Here is a 17,019-nt window from a genome sequence, read left to right as displayed (position 1 = left end):
CGAAAAGCATTGAGTTGTAAAGTGGGATTCATTCATTTGAGTCATATTTCTGAGTGTTGCTAGCTAATAAAAAGTGTATGAGGAGCAAAATTTCATAACGGATTCATAGTGACAATTATAATCCCTTGGGGAGGCTAGTCATTGGGCATTGTTAGCACATTGCTACCAACAACTGTTAAACACTCTCAAAACCTTCCGTCATATTTCCTTTAATGCACCCAAGTCACTGAACTAGGTGGGTGAGGTGACTATGAATGAGAATGATTAGAATGGGATATCAATGTAGAAAAGATTGAGTTTTTACAAAAACAATCTTTGCCAAGTCAGTGTTTGTGTATTGTCCATTGTTTTTTCCTGTTTGATTATGATCATCCTATTTACTGCCCTAAGACACATGCGAGTGCTGTTACAGTAAATAGCAACATTGACAGTACTTTGAAGAGGAATTAATGCATTTATTAAAATGCACTTTAGTCCTCTTTTCAGATTATCACATCTCCTTTAAATTGTGTTTTCACCCCAGAATTTTTACTGTCCTAAAATTAGCACTTGGCTGGATGCTAGCAACTGCATAGATGTCTTTAGCACTTGTGATCAAAGCAAACTGGAGGGAAATGGAGCTCTGTACAGCGGGCATGGCCTCTACGATAGAATTGATTAATGTTTACAAGCAAGGTAGCTTATAAGTAAGATTTAGATATGATAGATGCTTCTAGCCACAGATTCCTTACTTTTGAATTTCCCCAGGCATCAGACTGGATCAGAACTCTCTTTGTGAGCAGTACCCCTGCGCTCTGATAGTTGGCATTGGTGGGCTCCTCATGCAGTCGTCTGCGTTGTCCGTGCCAGAAGTGACATCCTTGTCTCCTATATAGCCAGCACCTCAACATGCTGACAGTTTTTTATCTTTTTCTTGCCAGCCATCGCTGATCCAAGAGAAGAGCTAACCATCTGTCAGGTTTTTTTTTGGTGAAATTTTGTCAACGTTTTTGAGGTTTTGTCCTTCTGGTGTGTCTAGGATGCCAACGAGGAAAACCGGTTTTAGACCCTGTAGCACCTGTCTTCATGCCATGTTGGTGGCTGACCCGCACCTCCTGTGTCTGTGGTGTCCAAAACGTGACTACGAGTCCAAGTTATGATCCAACTACCATTCCAGGGCGCCAAAGGCTTTAAGGGAGCAGTCCCCAAAGCTGCTAGCAACCGCTCATGCAACTCCTCGAAAATCACGGTCCCACTCAACAGGAAGGTCCCGGGATCTTCCAGGAGTCCACACTCTTCTCCGTCCCACACAAAATCGTCGGGGCACTCATGTAAAACCACAAGAAGTAGAAGCGTGTTTCATCTTTTCCTCATCTGATGACTGATACGACGAAGGAACATCAGCGTTTGAAGCCTGGTTCCTCGGTCCCTGCTCGTGCCGCCGACCACGCGATGCCCCAGTTTTGCCGGTGCGACCCCTTCTGAAATTAGAGATCTATGAGACAATGCATCTATTTTTTTTTAAATTATTTTTATTGAACTCCAGGTATGACGTGAAAAAGGCAAGGTACACATATATCGGCAACAAAGGTGCGGAGCAGTGGTATCAAATAGCAAAGTAATAGCAATATAATATTACAATAATCACAACGTATTAAGATCTTGTGTGACGGTTTCTTCCCTCGTCTTGGGAGGATCATAAATTCCTCCCCCGTAAGTGTTCCACTTGTCCCATATTTGAATCCACTTGGCGGGGCACCCTCTAGCTACATAGATGTTTTTTTCTGTGTCCATGCACAAGTCTTTACTCCAATCCTCTTTGGCCGGTGGGTTCTGGGCCTTCCACAGTCTTACGATATTGCGCTTGGCCACCATCAATCCCAAAGTCACCCAAATACGCTCTTTGGGCCCCAAGCGTTTAGGATAGCAAGCTTTATATTACAGTTGACATTCCGCCCCAACACTCCCTCCATAAATCCCACCAACGCCGCCCAATACCTTTGAATAGTAATGCATTCCCAGAGAGTGTGGATGAAGGTACCCTCTTGCCCACAGTATCTAGAGCAACCACTATCTGTACTGTACCCCATTTGGGACCAGACAGTTGGGGCCTATGCAGGTGTTTTAGCTGTATTAGGCGGAGCCTTGAGGAAATTGCCACCTCATAAGGAGAGGCCATTGCTGCGATCCACTCCTCATCGTCCAAGCCAGCTACGTCATGGTCCCATCTCACCGGTAGCTGGACCAGCGGATCGGACATGTTATTGATCAGGCTCTTGTAGATAAATGTTATGGCCTTCTCTGGCAAGTTGGCGTCTACTACTCTATCCTCCATCGGGGGGGACTCGGGGAGTGAATCTCCCCTGGGGCACACGGCAAACCAAGCGTGTCTAATCTGCAAGTACCGAAAATATTCGGACCGTGCCAGTTTGAATTCCTGTTACAACTGATTAAAGGGAATAATATCGCCAGACTTCCACAGGTCCCCCACCCTGGATATACCAATACCATCCTAACGATCAGAGCCCTTTGAGAGGATCAGCCTACCCACTTGCTCTTTGTGCCAGAGTGGTGTGGCCTGTGTAATCCTGCCCTCCCACCCCAAGCCCTTCGTGGCTGCTTTCCACATTTGCACTGCATGACTTCTGGGGCCAGTCAAGGCTGGCCTCAGCGAGCGCACATAAAATGCATCTTCAATACTCCCTCCTGGCAGGAGCCACCTATCGATCTGGAAGGCCGTGTCGCCCTGTGGTCTATGCGTACACTGGTTAATAGCTTCGAGATGGGATGACCAGTAGTATTTCCTGATGTCCGGTAATCCAGTGGCCCCATCGAACAGCTTGTGTGTGGCAATCTGGGGGGAGTTGCCCTTCTAGAGCAGGTCTCCTAGGAGACCATCTATTTCCTTAAAGTACGAGGAGTCAACATAGTGAGGAGTGTTCTGCAAAGAAGAATCGAGGAAGGGAGATCATCTTAAAAAGGGCCACACGCCCTAAGATGCATCCAATTTTAGAGCGGCCCTACCGCTCTGGTGCATCATTTGGCCCGCAAGGTCAGAGGGGCCCCATCGGGTTCCACAGCTCCTGCCTCGATTTGTCTCCAGAGATCCAGTCATGTATTGGTACTGGTGCCGGTCATGCCACTACTACCTGCGCCGGCCCAGTGCCTTTGGCGCCAGACCCATTGTGACCCCCAATCACACAAAGCCATAGCCTTATTGACCAATGGCGATTCCGGTGCCGACCGGAGTCTGTGTCCTAGGTCCGAGCCAGAGCCCTATTCTGAAGGACCTGACCTCAGGGAGGAATGGAAGGGGTCGCTGGACCCTGTGGAATACTCGTATGACCAGGATGTGGACTGGTGTGAGGACCTGAGTGATGCCAGTGGTATGGATACATCTCCAGATACCAGCAAGCTTTCTCCCCCTACTGTGTCTTCGGAGGAGGGAGCTATGTACACAGTGGTGGTGCAGAGGGCGGCTGAGGTCCTCAACCTTCAGTTTCCCTCGGTGGCAGTCAAGACCAACATCTTGACGGAGGTGCTGCAACCGGGAGTCTCCTCCTCAGAACCCCTACTCTGTTAAACAAAACCCTCACGGACGTCCTTCTAAGGACCAGGTCCAAGACCAGCAAAGAGGCTCCTGTGATTAGGACGACTGCCTGCCACCACAGCCCTGCTCCAGGTGACCCAAATTTCCTCATCCAACACCCTACCCCAGAGAGCTTGGTAGTCCAAGCCTCCCATTTCCCATGATGTGTTCCCTGCCGTTAACCAGGACAGGGATTCTAGGTGGCTGGACAGTTTGGGAAAGAAAATGTTCTCTTCCGCCAGCCTTGCATTGAGGTCACTGAACACCACATGCTTATTGGGACGCTATTTCCATATGCTGTGGGAAACGGTTGCACAAGTGCTGCCACAGGTCCTGGAGGAGGCCCGGGCCATTCTCTACCAAGCAGTTACAGATGAGAGAGATGCAGGGAAGTTCACTATATATATATGCTGTTGTCTTGGACATACCCGACTCGCTTGGCAAAGAGGTTTTGTGAATGGTAGCCCTCAGATACCACGCCTGGCTGAGAACATCTAGCTTTTCGGGGGATGTCCAGGCTTGCCTCATGGACCTGCCCTTCGATGGCACCTGTCTCTTCAGAGATAAGGCAGACTCAGTGCTAAAGGGCTTTAAGGAAAAGCGGGCTGTGGCAAAGTCCTTGGGCCTCTCAGCTGCCCCACATTCCAATTCTGCTTTTGCTCCTTTCATGGCCACGGAAGAGGCTTTTAACTGAGCCAATCCTATCCCAGCCAACCAAGCCGTTCAAGCTTTCCAGCCTCTGCATGGATGAGGGCGCAGTTCCTACCGGTCTTGTGGGTCGGGTGCTAGCGGTCTGTTCCAACCACTACCCTCCCAGTAGCTGCAGCCTCTAAACGTTCCTAATCTTGTCCTTATAGATCATGGGCATCCAGTTGGTGGCAGGACCCGCCATCCCCTCCACCACTGGCAATCCATAACATCAGACAGGAGGGTTCTGTAGATCGTCCGAAGGGGCTACTCCCTCCCCTTCAAGAGTACCGCTCCCTACATGCCTCCATCTTACGACCAGCTGACAGAGTATCATTTTTCCTTGCTTTGTGAGGAAGTCATGGCTTTCTTGGCTAAGGGAGCCATAGAGAGGGCTCCGGTTCAAGAAGTAGGCTATGGGTACTATTCCCGCTACTTTCTGATCCCCAAGAAGGACAAGGATCTTTGTCCTAACCTAGATCTCTGAACCCTCAACTGCTTCCTCAAGAAGATGCTCATATTGGCTCAGGTCTTATCTGCCCTGGACCCAGAAGACTGGATGGTAGCATTGGACTTGCAGGACGCCTATTTTCACATCCCCCTCCTGCCTGCCCATCGACACTACCTGTGGTTTACAGTAGGCTACAAGCATTTTCAGTTCACTGTGCTCCCTGTTTGTTTTACTAGTGCCCCTCTGGTGTTCACCATGGTGATGGTCACAGCTCAGTTGCACAGGTTTCGGGTGGCAGTCTTCCCAAATCTCAACGACTGGCTGCTGAAGGTGTGTTCGCCACTGGCTGTCATCTCCCACCTCCAGGCTATGGTGAACCTCCTGCATTTGCAGGGGTTCACCATCCACTTGCTGAAGCCACACCTGACTCCCTCTCAGGCCCTCCCTTTCACCGGAGCTGTTCTGGACACAATGCCGTTTTTAGCTTATCCTTCCCAGTGGGAGTCCAGGATATTCAGGCTATGATACTGATGTTTCATCTTATACCCTGGGTTTCAGTGAGACTGACTTAGAGGCTGCTGGGCCCTATGACCCCCTGCATCTTGCTGGTGAAGCAGGCCAGTTGGCATATGCTGACTCTGCAGTAGGACCTGAAGTACCAGTGGGTCCAGCACCAGGGAAATCTCTCCAGCATGGTCCAGATCTCTGACGGAACTGCAAAGGACCTGCAGTTGTGGCTAACAAACTGCAATTTTGGCAGAGACAGACCCCTCTCCCTTCCCCAACCGAATCTCACAGTAGTGACGGATGCACCATTCCTGGGATGGGGCATCTATCTGGGAGAGGTTAATATCAGAGGACCCCGACAGAATCCGGACTCCACATCAACATGCTGGAGCTCCGTGCGATCCAACTGGCATTTAAAGCCTTTCTACCCTCTATCACGGGAAGGCTACTGCAGGTGTTCACAGACCACTGCCATGTGTTACTGCAGCAAACTTGGCTAGGTGGGTTCCTGACCCTTTGTCAAGAGGCCCTGCGTTTCTGGACATGGCTGGAACAGCAGGGAATATCCCTGGTGGTTCAACACCTGGCAGGTTCTCTGAACGCCAGAGTAGATGAACTCAGCCTTCGAGGCCTAGTTGATCACGAATGGCGTCTCCACCCGGAGGTGGCACAAGGTCTCTTTCAGCAATGGGGAGAGCCTCTGATAGATCTGTTTGCCTCTGCCGAGAACACGCAATGTCTGCAGTTTTTGGTGTTTAAGTTTCCAAAGCGGCTCTCGCTCAGAGACGCTTTTCAGCTCGAGTGGATCTCAGGCCTCCTGTATGTCTTTCCACCCATACCAATCCTGCCCAGCGTACTTAAGATCAGGAACGACCTGGCCAAAGTCATGCTTGTGGCTCCAGACTTTGCATGTAGAGTCTGGTATACTGTGTTTCTGACCATGAGCATAGATTCTTCGATCAGGCAGTTGATAGCTTTCGACTTTTCTCCCGAAGTCTGCAATGTCATTCTAGCAGCTAGGCGTCTCACCAAGACTGTATACGCCTACTGTTGGAAGCGATTGCATCCTATTGTACTGAAACGTCCATTGACCCACTGTCTGCCTCCTTTTTACTTTTTAGGTCTCGCGACCTATCGATGTGCGCAAGCGCATCGAGCGGAGCGAGAATTCAAGTGGCGAAAACATCGTGAAACCAAAGGGCTTTCAGCCCCGCGGTTTTCATGCAGTTCCCGTGTACATGCACGCGCATCGCATGCAAGCCCAGCCTCTCGCATTCCCAGGCTCTCCCGCCCCCATCCGGCATCAGGCTTCTCCTCCCCTAGCAGCACTCCTCCCACACCAGCAACTCCCCCCTCCCACACCAGCACCTCCCATTTCTCTCCCCGCAAACACAGCCTTGCCCTAACAGCACTCCTCCCACACCAGCACCTCCCCCCTCCCACACCAGCACCTCCCCTCTCTCTCCCCGCAAACACAGCCTTGTTTGTTGTTGTTTTTGTCTCCTTACTCTAGGCGGCCCATTGCTCTTCGTTAGCCTTATTTCCACCCCTTTCTTTTCACTTTCTCTATTCCTCTCTACGATCTACCCTCTCACTCCATTCGTCTACATTGTTCTCATTGTTTTTATTTACACAATCATTGTGCCATCTTCCCGCCTTTATCACACATTCCCTTCCTTTGTATCTTTCTCCCCCATCCTCTTTCCATGTTTCCACTTTTCTTTCCTTATTTCTCTCCGCCCTGATTTCCCCCTCTCCAGTCTCTGTCCGTCTTTCCTCTTTCTCCTCTATATCTCCTTTCCACCACCCTTGTGTCTACTTCCCTCTGTGACCTCTTCGATTTCCGCAACTTTCCCTATTCCCTGACCCCATACCCGTCCCCCCACATGTGCTATTTCCCTTTCACTATTACCTCCTCCCTAGCCGTCTTCCGCGACTTCCGTCTTTTTCTTCCCACTCCTCCACATGCCCCCCTTCTCATTTCACTCTACACTCTCTCACCCCTCGTATCCATCAACCCCTGATGCGTATTTTTTCATCCCTCAAACTTCACCCCTTTATCCCTGGCCCTACATTTTGTACTTAATCTCCACGCACTCTATGGCCCTCTCCCCCTCTCTCCATCTTTGTCCCTCGCGCGCGCGCCTCCCTCCCGCCTCGGCTGCCCGGGTTTGGAACGATGACGCCGCTTGGCTGGTGGATTCCCCTTTGAAACTGGAGCCCCCATTGCTCTTCGTTAGCCTTATTTCCGCCCCTTTCTTTTCACTTTCTCTATTCCTCTCTACGATCTACCCTCTCACTCCATTCGTCTACATTGTTCTCATTGTTTTTATTTACACAATCATTGTGCCATCTTCCCGCCTTTATCACACATTCCCTTCCTTTGTATCTTTCTCCCCCATCCTCTTTCCATGTTTCCACTTTTCTTTCCTTATTTCTCTCCGCCCTGATTTCCCCCTCTCCAGTCTCTGTCCGTCTTTCCTCTTTCTCCTCTATATCTCCTTTCCACCACTCACACATGCAACGCCACTCACACATGCAAGGCCACTCACACATGCAAGGCCACTCACACATGCAAGGCCACTCACACATGCAAGGCCACTCACACATGCAAGGCCACTCACACATGCAACGCCACTCACACATGCAACGCCACTCACACATGCAACGCCACTCACACATGCAACGCCACTCACACATGCAACGCCACTCACACACGCAACGCCACTCACACACACAACGCCACTCACACAACGCCACTCACACACGAAACGCCACTCACACACGAAACGCCACTCACACACGAAACGCCACTCACACACGCAACGCCACTCATCCACGCAACGCCACTCATCCACGCAACGCCACTCATCCACGCAACGCCACTCATCCACGCAACGCCACTCATCCACGCAACGCCACTCATCCACGCAACGCCACTCATCCACGCAACGCCACTCATCCACGCAACGCCACTCATCCACGCAACGCCACTCATCCACGCAACGCCACTCATCCACGCAACGCCACTCATCCACGCAACGCCACTCATCCACGCAACGCCACTCATCCACGCAACGCCACTCATCCACGCAACGCCACTCATCCACGCAACGCCACACACGCAACGCCACTCACACATGCAACGCCACTCACACATGCAACGCCACTCACACATGCAACGCCACTCACACATGCAACGCCACTCACACATGCAACGCCACTCACACAGGCAACGCCACTCACACAGGCAACGCCACTCACACATGCAACGCCACTCACACATGCAACGCCACTCACACATGCAACGCCACTCACACACACGCCACTCACACACACGCCACTCACACACACGCCACTCACACACACGCCACTCACACTCACGCCACTCACACACACGCCACTCACACACACGCCACTCACACACACGCCACTCACACACACGCCACTCACACACACGCCACTCACACACACGCCACTCACACACACGCCACTCACACACACGCCACTCACACACGCAACGCCACTCACACATGCAACACCACTCACGTTGCCAATAGGTCTCGCAGTAGGAAAGTTGGAGCCATTACCATTGCAAATAACAATGCCTTTTATTTTTTTTTCATTTCAAAAACATAAAGGGCTTTGTGATTTACAAAACCAATAGCTCCAACTTTCCTACTGCGAGACCTATTGGCAACGCCAGTGCTTGTTATTCTTATCTTTACTCCGCAGGGATCTGCTTTGGGCACTCTGAATGGTTACCTTTCTGCTCTGGCAGCCTTCTTGCGGCTGTCTGACCAACCCTCTTTATATATGTAACCTATAGTAAATTGTTCCCTCTTCTTTTACTATGGCTCAGTGGGACCTTAATTTGTTTCTCACCTTCTTGATATGTGCTCCTTTTGAGCCTCTTCCCAGTTGTCCCTCAGGCTGCTATCAAAACAGCCTTTCTTACGGCAGTTACATCAGCCACAGAGGTTCAGTGATCTGCAGGTTTTATCTTCCAAGCTCCCACTCTTCTCCGTTTATCCTGACAAACTGGTACCTCTTTCCTGCCCAAAGTTGTGGCAACATTTCATGATGGCCAAACTGTCATCTTGTCCACCCTCTACGCTCCTCCACATTCCTCTAAGAAATTGGAACAACTCCGTCTGGACCCAAAAAGAAAATTTTGGTCTACTTTGACAGCACATGAGAGTTCTGGGTGGACCACCACCTCTTTGTGGGGAATGTTGGTGTGAAGAAAGGTCAGGCATTGCAGAAACAAACCATCTCTCGATGAGTTGTTCTCTGCATCAAGATCTGCTACGCACTGACAAAGAAGCAGCCTCCTGAAGGCCTAAGGGCTCATTCCACCCCAGCTAAAGCTGCGACCACTGCTTTAGCAGGTGAAGTCCCTGTTCTGGACATCTGCTAGGCAGCAATGTGGGCTTCCCTGCACTTGTTTACCAAGTATTACTGCCTGGACAGCCCGGTCCGCAGGGACGGGCATTTCACCCATTCGGTCCTGCAGGACATTCTAGTTTGAATTTGTCTGCAGACCCTCTACAGGGGATGAAGTTGCTTGGGTATCTATTGAAAGGTAAGTAACTTGCAGCTAGAAGTCTCTATCAGATGAACAAGCTACTTAACTTGGATAATGACTTATCTGGTAGAAACAATATCTTGCTGTAGATTCTATACCGACCCACCCATTCTCCCAGTTTAGGGGACACATTTCTAAGGCCAGGGGTGATCACTTTTAGGACCTCAGTTTGTACACACCAGTGTCAGTACACTTCTGACATGGAAAGTTGTGAAAAGTTACTAACGTCAGTGCACAAAGGTGGTGCCTACGTAGGTGACACAGATATCACTTCTGGCACAGACAATGCCATGCGATGCTGACCGACGCCACCAACCGGCATGCAGGGGTAGTGCCCCCAAAAATCCTATGGATCCAGTTTGATGCCTGGGGAAATTCAAACGAAAGGAAACTGTGCCTAGATATTGTCTCTACCAGGTAAGGCATTACCGAAGATGTTCTTAACATGGAGGAGAATTCGCTCATCCACGATTTGAGGAGCAAACATTCTTCTTTGACAATAGTTCGCATTTAAAACAAATGAAAATATCTTGAAAAAAAAGTCAAATATCACAATTGAGAGCAGATATAACTCTTTCCCAATATATTTCTGTTTTACCACTCCACAATGTTACTTAAGCAGAGTGCAATGTTTCAGATTAAAAAACAAAAAAAATCAGCTTTTATTAACGGTCTTTATATTTTTCAGGGTCACATGAAAGGATACATATCTCATCAGCATCAAAAGCTTGTTGTCAGCAAGCAAAATCCGTTTCCTCCACTGTCTACTGTCACGAATTAGAGTCCATTTAATACCCAAAAAAGAACTCTGTGAGGACTGAAAATACAATGTCAACATGATTATGAAGCTGACGCCTGGTGCTTCACAGAAAGATGAATTCTCATATTTGTATTTTCTACGAGATTCCGAGAAATGTTCCAACTGGTATTTCAAATGAGGATAATTATACTCCCATCAGTGCAATGGCACTTCGACGTTTTAGGTTAAAGGATTTTTAAGCTTTGCCTCAGACAAAACGAAAGCATTCCAGTTATATTCGAACCCTGCACTAAACTTGATAAATGTGCCTGTTTGAAAATCTTCCAGGACTACTTTTACAAAGAAGTGACTGCGCCGAGTACCTGTGTTTTTCTGCTGGTGCTGTGCACACAACTTGTCAGTTTGGAATCTCTCCCTCAGCACAGAAGTAACTATGGTGAATTGTCTGTTCATTACATGTGTGTATGTTCTGTAAGCATTTCTTAAATAAAACAAACCTTTTTATAAATGAAAGTGCAATAGTTTGATGCCTGAGCCAATGGGCGAACTTTCTCTCTTTTCAATTTCAACTTTTTGCTATCCAAGCTAAGCGTTGGATTGTAGAATCTGCCATTTTGGTGTCGTTTACAGCAAGTGCTTTTGGTGCTCGAGTGAAAGTATTGATTTGTTGCAAGTCAGTTTCTGCAGTCCATCGGACCTACTCCATCTTTTCTTTCCTTGGTATGCGGTAGAAATCAAAGCAGTGGCATTCTAAAAATGTTAAAACATTGCCTTAACTTCTGGGTTTTTTTTTAATTGTACATAAAACAAGATTACATGTAAGTGATCATTTTATTTTTTATTTTACACGATTACATGTTAAGCCAACTGTAAGAGTGTGCCCCCATCTACACCTTTTTGTTTCTTTGCGAGTTTTAGGCATGCCCTGTGACTACAGACCTTCGTCTTTCGAAAATCACTTAAGCAGGCTAGCATGTTTTGGCTGCTCTTTATTTTATGTACCACAAAATAAGTAGCAGGACTGGCTAAATCCGTTCTGCTGCTCTTTTGTAACACATTGTCCGTTGTTAAACCCATCCAGTATGTGTGTTTTGTAGTATTTCTATATTTCTTATGTGTTAGAAGAGAACATGCCTGCTTCTTTTAAGGTACAGCTATGGAAAAGGTGTAACCTCTTTTTGACTGTTGTAAAGGTTGATAAAACAAGTGAAAAAACTACATACGGTATAACGCCAAAAGGAAGACAAAATTGACACCCGAGAAGTGCCTGAGATAACAGATAGTGTATTTGGTACATTGGTAGAATTCTGATTCCTTCATTCGTCAGTTTCCTTCTCCCGGTCTGCCTTCTGCTCCATTCATCTTCTGATACTTTATCACCATTGCTTGTGCTGCACGTACTCCCTGTGCAACAAGTTATTGCAATGCTTCCAGCCAGGAAAAACTGATGCCCGGCGGTGCCCTTACATTGCTCACACAGGCATCTGCCAAACTCCTGTCAGGGAAGAACAGAGGCAAGTATGGATGTTCTGCTTTCTCATCAACTGCTGTGGCCATGCCCTGCACCCAGGGGCCAAACCAATCCCTTACATCAGTTTAAAGCAATCATGCCTGTTTCAGGTCTGTGAACTTAGGATATACCTTTGCATTGCACAAAGAAGGATGCCAGTTTCGTGCAGCAAGGTGTTTGATCAATGCATATAATGAAGGGGATAATGGTTTCGAAGGAGTGAAGGTAGGGGTATAGACCCAGACTCCTTCCAGTACATAGCTGGACTAATAGCCTACGAATAAAACAGCATTGGTAAAGAGAGTAGGTCTCACCTTTTTTTGTTGCTATTACAGACCTACTGGCTTTGGAATTGGATTTTTGGGAAATTTATTGTTGATGCTGAACAGCATAAGCCAAAAAATATCATTCAATTAATCATACACTTGTATATTGATGCAGTGTCTATTTTGTTTTCATTTACTATTCCAAGATGGCATATTTCAATCTTGGAGCATTAAATAATAAAACAAGCCTTTGCAATGCAATAAGTCTCGCATTTGCAGGGGTTTCAGCTATTGGCATTGTAAATGACAAAGCCTTTTATTTAAGTGTTGGTTTTTTAAAACAGATACATTAAAGGCATTGTCATTTACAATGGCAATAGCTTAAACTCTTGCAAATGATGCTTTGCAACAAGTGTTGGAAAGTCATTCCAGTCTTAATGGGTCTAACTATATGAGAGATACTCTCAAATGTTTCCATGTCCCTAAAATAGAACGTATAGTCCCGTTTGAGAATTTGCCATGAACTAAAATGCACATATGTTTCTGTCTGTCTGCCCCCCCCCCCCCCCCCACACACACACACACAATCTTTTGGTGTCTGACGTTTGACTTAACATTGGGCCTGTGGGTCTCTCTTCACAAATGAACTTATAAATGTGGAGAACAAACGTGTGATGCTGTGACATCACGATGTATATGTCTTTCCAGCCCTGATGAAGTCGCAGGTGACCTACCCATTAAGCGACGAAACACGTGTTGGCGGGATCAACTGGAATAAAGACTGAAACGATTTAGAAGAACAATTGTTGCTGCATTATATATATTGTGATAAGCATTATGAAATCTGACTATGTGTGCTAGGAAGTTGTAAAAATTGTTGATAGGATTTCATGCTGAGATCTGATTGATGGGGTTGTGGATGATGACCCCCTCCCTAAGCACCATAACATACTTTATTTAGATAACTAATAGACCGGGAACAAGGAAAGCGCCATTATCACTAGACTATACTAATCATCCCCTTGGTTAACCTCAGTGAATTGTGGTGGATCAAAAAACTCACCTCAGTACCTAGAAACCCCAACCGACTAGCATCAGTGTCACATTAGCTCTTCGTCCTATAGCAAAGGAACCAATGATTAGAGAACCCAGAACATGCAACTTAGGTTATACACTCCGGAATGGTGGGAAGCAAGAACACTCTTTCGTTTGTTATTCTCATACAGTCCACAACATGGGTAAAAAAGAGTCATGTTAAAGTTTAAAATGTTTATTTTTAATGACGTGCTCTAAGATGCAGTATTTTTGCTAGCATAAGCAGGCATATGATTAAAAATAGTACAAGCAGCAATGTTACAATTCCATAAAACACAAAAGGGGAGATCATATTATAATTATGGTGGGAACTGGCACCTGTTTTGGTCTCCTCAGGATGCTTCGGAAGTTTTTTCCTTTGCTATCTGAGGATCATAGGAGGACTACGGTACAGGCCTTAATTGGTTCAAGATGGACTACTCCAACGTCCTATACCTTGGCCTGCCGGAGTATCTCCTGCAACGGATGCAGGTGGTCCAGAATGCGGCAGCGCGAGCCATTTTTGGCCTGCACAGGCGAGTCAGAGTCTCTGGCCTGCTGCAGTCTCTTCATTGGCTGCCTATCCGGAAGCGGATAGTTTTTAAAGCCCTGACTCTTGCACACAAGGCCCTCTACGCCTCGGGGGCTAAATACCTTCAAAGGAGGCTCGCCTTCTACCGTCCGTCACGATCTCTGAGATCAGAGTCGCTGTTTCTTGTCACTGTTCCTCGTGTGAAGAAGGCCCGCATTGGAGGTCGCTCCTTTAGGTTGCGGGCTCCACAGCTCTGGAACACTCTTCCCCTGCCACTGCGCAGTACCTCGAACTTGCTGGCCTTCAGGAAGGGCCTGAAAACCTGGCTTTTTGCCTCTTAGACTCCCTTTTATTTTGATGACTCCGTTTTCTTAAATCTCTGTGTTGTGTTTGTCTTTTTCAGGTTGTCAATAAAGCGCCGGGACACTCTTTTCCAGTAGCCGAGCGCTATAAAAGACACAATTAACATTAACTGGTTCTATAGTGCCTTGTATGCCAGCCCCCCTAGCTAGGAACTATGTTTTATTAAATATAGACGGTCTCTTAGACTTGTGTGGAGTCCCAATACCTCTAATTCAGCAGGAGTGTATCACATCAGGATCTGCAAAAGCTCTCTGTCTCTGGAAAACTGAATTCTTCCAAGTGTGTAAAATCATGTATGCAGTGCCATATTAAAGGCGCCAGAATTCCAGTTTACTGCAGCTGCTTGTATGTTATGTCTAAGTGTGAGCCGATCAGCCCGAACAACAGCTAAACATTGTTATGATAACCTTGGAGGCTTTAGTGCTCACTGTGCAGACTAAGGTCGCGATGTAGGTCTAGGGATGTTGAAAACAAGCCCTTCTCATGTGAAGATATTCACAAATTCTAAACTTGCAATAACGGCTACCTGTAGTGTTGTGTGCAAAAGCGGCAAAAAGGCAAAATGGCGTTTAAACGTCTAATAAGCTTATGCTAACCCAACAATGTTCGCAAGCACCCTCCCTTGATCGGAGAACACACATAAAAGGGGGGCAATTTTAGAACGCAGAGTTCAAGTTCGAATGAGACAGAACCAAGTTCAAAATTTTGCCAAACGGGATAATTGGAAGTAAAATTCCGAAACAGTAACCACAAAAAAATCTCAAAACACAACAGGGGCAGAAAGTGTTTAAACATGTCATGCGTAGAAAGAAAAAACAAGCATTTACAATGCAATGGTTTCGCCTTTGGAAAAGTTGGAGCTATTGGCATTGCTCATGACATTTCTTTTTTTTTTTTTTACTTATAAATAAATGGCATTGTTATTTACATTGCCAACAGCTCTCTCAGCCCACACAGCTCTCTCAGCCCACACAGCTCTCACAGCTCTCACAGCCCACACACCCACACAGCCCACACAGCTCTCACAGCCCACACAGCCCACACAGCTCTCACAGCTCACAGCCCTCACAGCTCCCACAGCCCACACAGCTCCCACAGCCCACACAGCTCCCACAGCCCACACAGCTCCCACAGCCCACACAGCTCTCACAGCCCACACAGCTCTCACAGCCCACACAGCTCTCACAGCCCACACAGCTTACAGCCCACACAGCTCACAGCCCACACAGCTCTCACAGCCCACACAGCTCTCACAGCCCACACAGCTCTCACAGCCCACACAGCTCTCACAGCCCACACAGCTCTCACAGCCCACACAGCTCTCACGGCCCACACAGCTCTCACAGCCCACACAGCTCACACAGCTCTCACAACCCACACAGCTCTCATAGCCCACACTATGCTGCTGTCTCTAAGATAAGCACTTCCCAAATTCAAAACAGATCTCAGTTTCAGAGATTCATTCCCCAAATGCAACTACAGACATGTGCTTTCCCAAGGAAATATACTGCAAAAATAAAACAAGCATTTACAAGTGGGGCCGTAGACACGGACAGCGGGAGGGGGGGGGGGGCAGGAACGGGCACACGGACATCGGGAGGGGGCGGGAACAGGCACAGGCACAGGCACAATCAAAAGGCAGAAGGTAAGAAAAAACAAAGTTGTATCTGTTATTTTGGTGCAGGCTAGCCATTCTTCATGAAATCTAAGCTCTGAAAGCAAGAAGCAGACTTTGAGACTGGGCTCCTGAACAAAACCATTCTCAGGTCTCAATCTCAGAGAATGGTTTCCTAAACACATCCAGAGACACCTCTGCACCCCAAAAAGATATGCTCACCCTTATCGAATCAGAAAGAGATCCACAGCCAAGGAAAATGTTCTTAATATCCAATATGAATCAAGTCATTGAAGTGCCTCCCTTGACCAACCCACACTATGCTGCTGTCTCTAAGAGAAACACTTCCCATATTCAAAACAGATCTCCGTTTCAGAGATTCATTCCCCAAATGCAACTACAGACATGTGCTTTCCCAAGGAAATATACTGCAAAAATAAAACAAGCATTTACTAGTGGGGCCGGAGACATGGACAGTGGGATGGGGGCGGGAACGGGCACACGGACAGCGGGAGGGGGGGCGGGAATGGGCACAGGCACAATCAAAAGGCAGAAGGCAAGAAAAAACAAAACAAAGTTGTATCTGGTATTTTGGTGCAGGCTTGCCATTCTTCATGAAATCTGATAAAGCCCAGATCAAAAGTGAAACAACATGGGATCAAACATAAAAGTAAATAGGTCACCTAGCTAAAATAGGTAAACAACAGAACTGCAGGGCCACAAGTAGAATTGTGGAGGCAATCATGAGAGCATTGTGTCCTCAATGAATGTCGAAGTCTCACAGGCCTGAAAGTGCCACATTGTCACAGACGATGACAGTCTGGAAGCACCCAGTGCACCATCGCCTCACTATAGATCAAAGTCTCACAATCCTGAAAGTGCCACATTGTCATGTGAGATGGCACAGGCTGGAAGGTCTCACTGCACCACCACCTCAATGAAGGTCGAAGTCTCACAATGCTAGAAATGCCAAGTTGGCACTCCAAAAGGCACAGGCTGGAATCATGTGGCCACTGAATGTCAAAGTCTCCCAGTCCTGAAAGTGCCATACTGTCACTGGAGATGGCAGACGCGGTCCTGAAGTCACAGCCATTAGAA

General features: G+C 47.5%; 1 protein-coding gene across 3 annotated transcripts in view; it reads left to right on the top strand.

The window, feature by feature from the left end:
* PCID2 (PCI domain containing 2) overlaps nucleotides 1–11,069 on the top strand; it is a 321,918-nt gene extending 310,849 nt beyond the window's left edge. For all 3 annotated transcript variants that reach the window (XM_086934305.1, XM_086934306.1, XM_086934304.1), the window contains exon 15: nucleotides 10,490–11,069. In XM_086934305.1, coding sequence (XP_086790431.1) covers nucleotides 10,490–10,582 — 93 coding nt within the window. In that variant the 3' untranslated portion in view covers nucleotides 10,583–11,069. The remainder of the gene's footprint in view (nucleotides 1–10,489) is intronic.
* The last annotated feature ends 5,950 nt before the right edge of the window (nucleotides 11,070–17,019 follow it).

This window comes from Lissotriton vulgaris, chromosome 8 (assembly GCF_964263255.1).
Source record: "Lissotriton vulgaris chromosome 8, aLisVul1.2, whole genome shotgun sequence".
In the NCBI taxonomy this organism is placed as follows: domain Eukaryota; kingdom Metazoa; phylum Chordata; class Amphibia; order Caudata; family Salamandridae; genus Lissotriton; species Lissotriton vulgaris.
This window is presented reverse-complemented; position numbering and strand designations above follow the sequence as displayed.